Source organism: Amblyomma maculatum, chromosome 3, assembly GCF_055883805.1.
Source record: "Amblyomma maculatum isolate TAMU_Amacu chromosome 3, ASM5588380v1, whole genome shotgun sequence".
In the NCBI taxonomy this organism is placed as follows: Eukaryota; Metazoa; Arthropoda; class Arachnida; order Ixodida; family Ixodidae; genus Amblyomma; species Amblyomma maculatum.
Window position 1 is genome coordinate 122,397,742 of NC_139346.1, and position 10,596 is coordinate 122,408,337.

The window sequence follows — 10,596 nt, forward strand, 5'->3', positions numbered from 1 at the left end:
TGCAATCGACGCAAAGCAGCCAAAGCCAGAAGTTTGATGAGCCGACGTAAGTCAATGAGTTGAGGCGGGCAAAACCTTCTAGGCATAACTACAGTGAACTAGAACCGAAGCGCGGTCGCGCGGTTTCATAGAATATTTAGTTTTGTTGACTGTTGACTTCGGTCTTAACGACTGCGATTGCAAGGCTATACTCAACGCTGTTAAGTAACAAGGCTATATTCAACGCTGTTAAGTAATGTCAAATAAGAAGCGAAGTCGAGCTCTCTTCGTGAGGGCGGATGGTGGCCCTATGCTGTTCTCCTTGGTGCCTTGTTCGGAGCGCAAGGAGATTCGAGAGCTTATAGAGTACGGAGGGGGCGTCCTTGTGCAGCCAGAAAAATTTCCTGATGCCATACAACTGGTGCCGTCTAGCGTTACTGTTACGGACAGCACCGATGACTTATTCTCCGCTAATTACATTCGCGCATGTTCCGACAAGGACACGCTGTTTCGCCTCGTAGACTTCAAGATACCAATCGACTCCAATGCACGAAGACTCCGCACCGTCCGGACAAGAAGGGAGTACACACTTGGTGAGGAAATTTCGATTGCAAAGTACATAGCGAAGAGGCCAGGCGTCCGTGTCCATGGCAATGCACTGTACAAGGAAATGGCATCCGCTGGTGTCGTGCCTGGCCAGCATTCATGGCAGTCTTTGAGGGAGCATTACCTAAAAACAATATTTCCCTTGAAGCACCTGTACGAGTCGCCTAATGCAGTCGACGTTCTGTCCAAAAGACAGCGCCTTGAAGTGGCAACAGAACCTGACAGCTCGCCGGTACTGCCTGCGGCATCGGACGTCATCGTTCAGGACAGTGACAGTGAGCAAGACTCCCGAAGGCCTCGAAGCCCTCCTAGGAAGGGTTTAGGTGTCGAGGACACATCAACCGATGTAGTTCCTGAAACAGAAAGTTCGTCACCTTCGCAAAGCTCCGGGATGTCTGTCATCAGCAAAAACCTTCGTAAGAGCAAAAGGGCCAAGAAAATTGTATCCTCTGCTTCACCTTCTCCTGCGAGACCGGAAAATGCATCAAAGAAAAGTTCTGTCCAAATTGCATTGGAAGGTTCATTGCCAAGAAAGGATCGCCATGATCACAGCACCTCGACGCCAGGCAAAAGCAGCACTGCAGTCGCACTAAGAAAACATGCTTTGCCATCATCTCTAGATCTGCACAGCAAAAAACAAACAGAACCTTCCACAAGCAGTGCAAGTGTTCAGGCAGGATTTCGCCGTAGCTCAAGGAAGGGTAGCACAGGCCAAGTGGATGTACCTGAGAATACAAAAGAGGAGCCCATTCTGAACGAGCAACAAAGATTGCTGTCATCACTCAGGAATCTTAAAGAGCCCGCTGCTCGTTGCAGCATGAGATCAGGCTCTCGGATCCCAGGCATTGGCCGTCCCACTTGTGCAGTGGTCTCGGAAGGGCAGTGTTCCTCCGATAATATTGACAAGCCACAAACTCCTGTAGAGCAGCACCCGCGAACCCCTGTAAAGCCTGACAGTGCAACTCTGCAAGAATGCTCCAGTAGCCACTCTGGTCAGGAAGTGCTTCCCCAAAGTAGTGAGAGCAGCATTTTGGAAGATGCAGTTAAAGACGCATCAGCTTCCAGCAGAACCATGCCCTTGCGGAGATCCCCAAGGAAACGACCAAATACACCACCCCAAGAGCTCACTGGCAACCACTCAGGCTCGCTGCTATGTTCAAAACCAGGTGTACGTGTGACGCCATCAAAGGGGAAACAAAATTCGTGCTCACCAAGACAGTTTCGGGCTACTGACAAGGGTGCTGCGGAAGGTTTATTAGAGCCCACACCTCCACTCGGCAGACGAGGCGTTACACGCTCATCTTCAAGGAAACAGCAGAGTGCAGAACTACAAAAGGACTCCAGCAGTCAGTCAGTCATACTCCACTGTAGCGAACCAAGTGGTGATACAACAGCAGTTACGGATCTTGAGGATCCGCTAGCTCCTTTGCAGACTGGCAGAAGACTGCTGCCCTCTACTTCGGTAGCAGACAGGCGTAAAAAGAAAGGCATTTCATTGCACAGTGAGGTGGCATCAAACTCAGTCTCCACTGAAAAGAACAAATGTAATACCTCGCCTCGCAAGACACAAAAAGCCAAGGAATGGCGTGGCAACGCATCTTACCGAAGTACGAGCCCCTTGATCACACCTTCTGACGAGACAGCGTCAAGTGGCCCTACCTCCAGTACAGGAACCAGTGCTGGAAAACGCACAAGAAGCCGCCGCTCCTTGCGTCAAGAACTACAGGCCAAGGCTGGCTCGGAAACCTCGAAAGCAAAAACTGCACGTGAGGGTAAAAAGGCACCAAAAGGGGCTGAGTCGCAGCTGAGTACTGGTGTCATCGAAGTGGAAATTTTAGACAGTGCTGATGAAGACCTGCTAACCGAGGCTTTGGTGCAAGAAGTTGCTTTCAGTCGAAGTCCTAGGTCTACACCAGATGGTGCTGAAGGTCACCCTGCCATGGCTACCGGAGAAGTACATGGGGATGACGTAAGTTTGTTTGTATTTCACGTTCACATTTTCTGCTTGTTTCATGTTTTGATTACAATTTGCAGCTACTAATGCCATGATTAGTGCTTGTGATTTGGCCAGTTGGAACATTTTAGATGAAGATACATGGGTTACTTGTGATTTACAAGAACAAGATTAAAAGACAACACAAAAATTTAAGCGCAGTCTACCAACTGAAGTTTCCATTCAAGTGAAAAAAAAAGAAAAAGAGCAAGCATGTGACCATAGCTTGATAAAAATAAATGTGAGAAAGAAGATAATGTTTGTGTCGTCGTTTAACCTTGTCCTTGTAAATCCCAGGCAGCGCATGTATTTCATCCATTGTGCCATGATTGCTGTCAATGCGTATAGCTTTTAGTTACTTGTGCAAGTGCGGGCTGGTTAGTGCGTGACAGTGATCTTGCACTTGAAAGGCCCATTGTGCAGAAAATGCAGCACCAGCATTATGGGCAAAAAAATCACGAGCATGCCTCTGGGAGGTGGTCATGGAATTCATTGATTGGCTGATTGTGTAATGTCATGAGACCACATGACATAGCCAGCTTGGCAGGTGCTGCCCATTTGGGTACCCTACGCTACTGCATCATAATATTGCACCCTATAATTTGTTGTCTGTCAGGTGGTCTTTCATGTAATGTGGTAGCTTATGACAGTATGCACATGACCCTGTGTGAGATAATGTCACAGATTAAGAGATTAATGATGACATGACCGGCAAAGTGCATGTGCACGAATGATAAGTCTTAATGCTGTCACCTCTTACCCTTGAAAGCGGAGCTTAAGTGTCCCCAGAACTTTTTATGGGAAGTCCTTTTTCTCATGTTTTATTTAACTAAAAAAATTACCGATGATTATGTTGCTTCCTAATGTGAAATTTGAGCACAGCTCATCAGGCGTTTTTCAGCTTTTCAATAGATTGAGGCGAAGGGTTTGAGCAAGACATGTATGCACAATTGCAGACTTTTTATTTTTTATACACATTTCATATGAACTAGATCCTCTTCCGCGAGTGACAGATACTAGGCCTTTCCTGTAAACCACTTAACTGCTCTAAATTTTGATGGAGGTGAAATGAAGATGCCTGTGTGTGCTGTGTGATGTCAGTGCATGTTAAAGATCCCCATGGGGCCGAAGTTACTACGGCACCCCTTTCACTCTTTCCGCTTTCACTCCCATCTTCCTCCCTTCCTTTCGCAGAACAGGTGGGTGTGACAGACATTGCACCTTTTCTGTGAAGTAATTATTATTGTTATTGGTTCTAAATACGAAACCACATGAACCATTTTGTCACTTGCACACCTTTCCTTGGCGCTCTATCCTATGGTACCATCATTTTTTAGCTGCGGAGTTGGTTACGAGGGACAGTGGTGATGCCGCAAAATGCAGGGAGTCAAAGAGCTGCCTGTAAAATTCCGATAGCACTGTGGAATCTACGCTGCAGAAATGCAAAGGCCTAAGCCTTGCTGGTGCACTGTAAAATTCTGATAGCACTGTGGAATCTACACTGCAGAAATGCAAAGGCTTAAACCTTGCTGGTGCACATTGTGCATCACATTTGCTCTCATTATCATTAGCAACTAAATACACCATCATTATCATTGCTAAGGTCATAATTGTCATTATCACTAATTGCAGCATCATTGTCATTGCTACAATCATCCTCACGGTAGACAAGAAGAATTATGATGTGTGTTTCACGACTCTGGTCGTGACGTATTTGGTTAAAGCGCTCGGCTGAGGATCTGAGTGATGGGGTCCGATTCCTGATGGAGACAAATTTTATTTATTTTTTATTTATGGAGCTGGTTATGAGGGACAACTGCGACGCTGCAAAACGCAGGAACGGGCGGCAAAGAGCTGCACTCTAAAAAAAAAAAAAAAGAAATCTTGTTGATACATTTGCCTGCAGTTGTCGTGAAGCCTGCTGTTTTTTAATTGTATGAAGTCATTATTCTGTATATCTGTTAATTGCTTACAGTTATGGTAATTTGCATTAAGCTGAGGCTAGCAAATGAAGTGATAACCAGAAAAAATTGAGCCTTGCTAAGGCATTTGGGCTGTTATGAAAATTGGTCTCAGTTTAGCACTTGGCCTACAAGTGTAGGATAGCTGGGTTGTCACTGCAGATATGCCTGGGCTGCTTTTTAACATTTTATGACCCACTAACACAAAAACCGGCTTCTGTGGCACCAAAGGCCCAAAAATCGCACTTGCCTTTGGCAGTTGGTAGTTGGCATGTGAACATGGCCAGGCACTCATTGGTCAGCTGAATTCCCATCCAAATTTCCCCTATGCCAGTACGCAATCCATGTCATGATCAGTGGCATTTCGTTCTGTTTTCCAGGTCAGTGAGGCAGATTCAGAGGCAAGCACAGTTACCATCCAGAGTGCGATCATGATATCCAGCGACTCGGCAGACGAAGACCCCACTCCGGAGTCTGTGGAGGACGACATTTCTAAGGCGCGACAACAGTTGGTCACATTGTTGGGAGTCCTGAGAGCAGGGAAGAACATGGAGCTGCACAGGAGGTGCCCAGCAAACTGCGATTGCCCCCGTTCGGCTCAGTACATCCAGGCGGCTCGAGCAGTTGTTTCGCTCAGTGCCTTCCTGGCTTACCATGGCCAGCCACTGCCAAGTGAGAGCCCTGGAATTGAAGACCCCAACACAGCCCTGCTGCTAGAGATCTTGCTGCGTCGTCTCGAAATCCGCAATGAGAACAAACAGGACAGCAGTGACGCCACGTGACGGGCAGTGGACACTACAGTTGCTGTCCATGGCATTCGGTCAAGCAACTACCTCGTCCAATGGTCAACATTGTGACCAGATACCATCATGGTGCATCATAATATGGCAATTCAGATGTCTTAACACATGAATGCATTGGATGTGAATATTGTATTGGAATGTACAAAGATGGTTCTTTGCTCGAACTGGCCTCAGAGTGACAATGTATTAATGACAACCTACTACCTCTGGCAGATCAACTACAGGAAACGTTAGTAACTCGTGAAATGCAGTATTGTGTAAACTCGCAAACAGCTTTCTTTGCAACCGAGGCTAAGCAGGAAAGGGAGGGGTGGAGACAGGCCTCTGTCCCCTCTCATTGGCAGTGGCCTACCTCGGTGCTAGGGACCTTGCACCATCTTTCCTTTCATCCTGCCGCACCCCTACACAAAAAACAAATGACCTAGCCTTCGCGAGCAGGCCACAGAAAGTTGTCTGTGAATATAGTAACAGTGCAGAGATGATGTGGCCTTGGCTTGTACAACTGCAGCAGTGGTGATATGCTAGTCTGACGCAGTGAGCAAGTTCCAGGAAGGAGCTGTGCATGGATTTTTGTTCTTTCTCCAGTCAGATTTTCTACGCGTTCTTAATATGTTTCCCTTTTTTGATCTGCATAGAGATTGCTTTTTGCATTGTAGTGCACTCTTTTGTTTCATTTTAGAGCATTAAAAATTTTTATGAAACATCATCATGGTTTGCAGCTTAGTTCATTTATGCTTTCTGATATGATATGTATGTCCTCAACTGTGTCTTGTGATTGGAGTAGCTTCTCCTATGAAAGGGAAGTAAATTATTTATGCATTGTTAACAGCGAGTAAACGATTTTGTGTACAGTTTGCCTTGTCAGTGCTGTAGAGAGGGGAACTGCAGGTCCTTCTGGCTCAGTCCCGTACAGCAAAGAGCATCAGTGCTTTCAATGTTGTCGTTGTGCTATGTGTAGTTCGCAACTATAGTGGCAGTGTCTCAAAGGCACTGGGGTTGTCTGCTGAATTTCGACGGGACTTTGACAAGCCCTGCTGTGGGGCTGATTATGCAAAACTTTTCAAAGCCTGCAGTGTGCTTCACCTCGCGTGACGTGGCATAAGGTTGGCAGAAAGTTCCTATACGTCACACCTTGTGGGAAGAAGTCTAGCTGTTCGGATAAGTGGAAAACTTTCGCTAGAGGTGAACCATGCTTAGGCCCCTTACTTTCCCACGATTTCGTAAAGAATTGTGGATTTGAGCATTTTTTTTGCATAATTCTGGTTGTTAGCAGCCACATTCTCTGTTTGATGGTATTATTCTTAGAGGATCAGCAGGAATGACAGTAAAATGGAAAAGTGACCAATCTTGTGAATATACAATGCTAAGAAGAATGTTAAAAAATTTTATCCCACTTTTAATGCAATCACAAGCTGAGGGCCTCTCGAAAAATGCAGATGGAGTGCTGAAGTTTCTGAAAACCAGCGGATGCGTCCTTGTTACTTGAGAGCATAGATTGGTGCACTCGCCCATGGATGCACTCGTATTCACTCACAAGTGAGAGAGTGATTGGGAGTGTGAGTGAGCCACCCCTCTTGGTGCCGACCTACATTTACGAAGCAACATTTCAGATCTGTATACCACATTCAAGTAAACCCAAGCCTCTTAATGCATGCAGCTTGCCATGCAGAAGCAACCACCATCGAACCATTGTGCTACTTGGTCAAATTTGAAAAAAGAAAGGGCGGTCTCTCCATATGCAAAAAAATTTTATATAGCAAAACCATGCAGAAGCCCATTTTTTTTTCTGCCAAAAACATCCAGAAAACACAAGTTCAAATTGGATTGCCCACTTTTGTGGCCTTTTGCTGTTTGCTTTTCGATGCCATTCAACATTTACAACCTTCATCGCCTTCTTTTCCAGCATGCGCTCTGCCCCCATATCCGAAGCACCATATCCGCAGCAGCATTGATGTTAACCTCAACGCCACATATGCATGCAGCATGCAGTGTTAGACGATAAGTGCGAGCAGTGTGCTTCAACGCTGCAGCCAATATCAGACTCTGTCAAATATATCTTGGGTACACCGTACTGACACAGAGCAGCTCATCTGTCGACATGTTTTAACGCGGTAGCGTTAAGGAGCTCGTGTCGCAGAAAAGCCGGTGTCGTCGGCGGCGTTGGCCGTGAACGATAAATCTCGGCATGCACTTCATAAATAAAAAGCAACTTCCAAGATGGGCTGGGTGAGAATTGACCAAGGTCTCCGGAGTGTGAGACGGAGACGCTACCACTCAGCCACGAGTTCGATGCTTGAAAGCGGTACAAAAGCGCCTCTAGTTAATGCGGTGTTGCCTTAGAAACATGCCGTAGAACGTTATACTGCGGTGTATATCGGTAATTATGAGCATGTTACTTACAGAAGACGCAGTTACACGAGTAGCGAAGTACATTTACGCTACATTTCTTCTGCGCTCTGCGCACATGCAGAGCCATCTTGCGGCAAACACAGAAGAACCCCTCCTTGCAATGTGCGGCGCTGCCCCGACATGTGGCGCGCCACTCGCCCCTGACGTTTCGCCGTGCACCCTCACGGGTTGTAGAATCAAGCGTCTTTCCTTTCTTTAGATCACTATCTTCGCTCACCCGCTTCTCCCCTTCGGGCCGCGCGGGTACCGGTGCGAGGATGCCCCAATACCCTTGCGTTTAATAAGTTTTCTCGCTCTCTCCCCTTTCAACATCCAGCGTGCGTCACTCGAACAGTGTTTAGGCGACGCGGCTCCTCTTTCCGCTCACAGCGCGATTGCTAGGTGCAGCGTCTGATGCCGGACACCTCTAACGTGATCGCTGCGCCGTAGAGCTTCTGCTGGGAAAGCGTCTCCTGCGATGTGTGCCGAGCTGCTTTCGAGGAATCATGCTTATGCGTGGTGCTCCCAAGCGAGATAGAGGACGATCCCATCAAGGCATCAGCCCCATGATCGCGTCCGCCTTCATGGCGCGTCGCTGCCCGGCTTTCTCTTTCTGAGACACCGAGTGCACTTAGAAGTGTTGAGTATGAAAACTATGTCTTTGTGGGACTCAAGAGCATACCGAGCGAATGAGCGGGTGGTGCGAACAAAGTGCAATAACGCTATCGCGTTCCACTCTTGAAGGCGAAGCGTAAGCGTCCTCCAAATTTTTATGTACCGAATGATCTATATATCAGTTAACTATCCCCTTCTAATTCGATATGTTCACGAGATTGATTGTATTGGCTAGACAACGGTTGTTGCAAAATCATCTTTATGGGTACCGTCACGTGCTGACAATTTTTGCCTAATAGGGCTAGTAATTAAGGCTTCCGCCTCAAAATTATGTTTTTAAACTGCACTTACTATAGCTTGACACCTGCGCTATCACCAGCATACGGCAAAAGCACGCGCGATAGCGATATACGCCTTGCGTGATAAATTCGTTCGCGGCCATTGCGAGAGCCGCAAGCCATGGCAGCTGCACGCTCGCGAATAGAAAACCGGTCAGTGGAATACCTGTAGTGCGATACAGCATCATAGTGGCCACTGCAGTGGGGCCATGACGCACCTGGCAGTGAAAATGCTAATTTAGAATGTGAACAGGCCCCAATGATGCCCATTAGTTACATCATGCATTGCGCGCACGGCAATGGCTTAGCAGTCTAGCTGTGACAGGCGCGTGACTTCCAACAGCCGTGGTATTTACGGTGACCGCTTTGCCCTCTACCCGCAACAGTTTTCATCATTTTCGATGCCATTCAACACTTACAACCTTCATCGCCTTCTTTTCCAGCATGCGCTCTGCCCCCATATCCGAAGCACCATATCCGCAGCAGCATTGATTCGCCATTTCGGATAAGAAAAGGGCCTGAAATGAAGACCTGGGAGCCAGACCGTGCTGGCGCATCACCGTATATATAGTTTCGTTTTTGTGGTTTTGTTTCTGTGCTCGGGTTACTGCTGGATGAGATTGCATCGGCACTAGTATAAAGAGGACATGCAGCCTGGTTTGAAAATTTCCTCAGTTTCTGAAAATTAAGGCAGTACTTTAGCGTTCTTGTAAAGGCATGCTTCAAATGCCTTTTGAATGGCCACTAGTGCCACTAGTCTTAAGAACAAATTAAAGCATCAAAGTAATTTTTTGTGTGCAACTAAACGAGCTGCCAATGGTAAAGGCCCGAATCAATCGAGTGTTAATTGTTGGTGCGCTGAGAAGAAAGTAATATTACCAAAACCGCTCCACCCTTTATCGTTCAAATTCAAAATTGATGAAATCGTCGCTGAACTAGGTATGGCGGAATCAACATACGAGCAATAAACGCGCTGCATTTTATAGCAGCATTTGGGTGGAATTCTTTTGCCAGTACTGCTCTCCTAAATAGATAGACAGGGAGGAGTAGAGAATGCAGATTTGTTAACCAGAAACGCCTCTGGTTGGCCACCCTAAACTGGGGAGAAGGGATAAGGAGATTAAAAAGGGAAGATAAAGGGAAGGTGAGACACAATCAGAGTTTGTCACTGAAGCCAGTGGTTGTTAGATAACTAAACAGTGCCCTGTATGCTTTGAAGGCAGTAGACTGTCATGGCCACAGACCAAGGATCTTATCCGCCGTTAAGGGGTGAGGATCTCCTAGTGTTGCAAAGAAATGTTGGTGTCGCTCACAATTATCCCCAGCTAGCTGTTGCTTCTCGACGCTTTTTGCCAATTCACCACATCATACTCCTTGAGAATAAATTAAAAAATTGCTGCATCTTAGCTATATAAGCCCAGTTAAGCAAGCGGAAGCCTTATGGTTTACCATACCATGCTGCTAAGCCAGGTGAGACTCGTATAGATAACCTAGCTTGTAGAGCGGAAGCTCGATTAAGCATGGTCAGACACGGTTTGCTGTGGTTTAACTCCTCCATGGCTGACTGCAAACCTCAAGCACTCCATAGCTGGGTCTAAACAACAGTGCTGAGGGCATTTTGAAGGGAGTAGGGGATTCCAGGAGGCCAGCCAGATGGGCAGGGGTGGTGGTGGAGAGAAAGAGTAGGCAGGGGACTGGAAGGCTGTGTGACATTGTGTCAAGTACTGTATATTTGTGGAGATATATGTATCGGTATGAATGAAGTTTGCCAGGTGCGTGAAGTGAGGAAGCAAGTGATACAGAGTGCCCTACAAGTGTGGAGAGGCACGGCTCCTTGCATCATACCCAAGGTCAAGGTCACTTGGCTTACACACGTTGCAACTCACTTGACTAGGCCAGTAAAGCATTCGCTT

The 10,596-nt window shown here is 46.9% G+C and overlaps 1 protein-coding gene across 1 annotated transcript; it reads left to right on the plus strand.

Moving 5' to 3' along the window:
* The first annotated feature begins 9 nt into the window (after window positions 1–9).
* LOC146195904 (uncharacterized) lies at window positions 10–5,506 on the plus strand. Its single transcript, XM_084597946.1, has 2 exons — window positions 10–2,554; window positions 4,920–5,506. The coding sequence occupies exons 1-2, from the start codon at window positions 236–238 to the stop codon at window positions 5,319–5,321; spliced, it is 2,721 nt and encodes a 906-aa protein (XP_084454072.1). The 5' UTR covers window positions 10–235; the 3' UTR covers window positions 5,322–5,506.
* The last annotated feature ends 5,090 nt before the right edge of the window (window positions 5,507–10,596 follow it).

Coding starts and splice junctions, on each gene's coding strand:
- LOC146195904 (XM_084597946.1), top strand. CDS start 236: ATGTCAAATAAGAAGCGAAGTCGAGCTCTCTTCGTGAGGGCGGATGGT. Junction 2,555..4,919: donor GAGAAGTACATGGGGATGAC/GTAAGTTTGTTT, acceptor TCTGTTTTCCAG/GTCAGTGAGGCAGATTCAGA.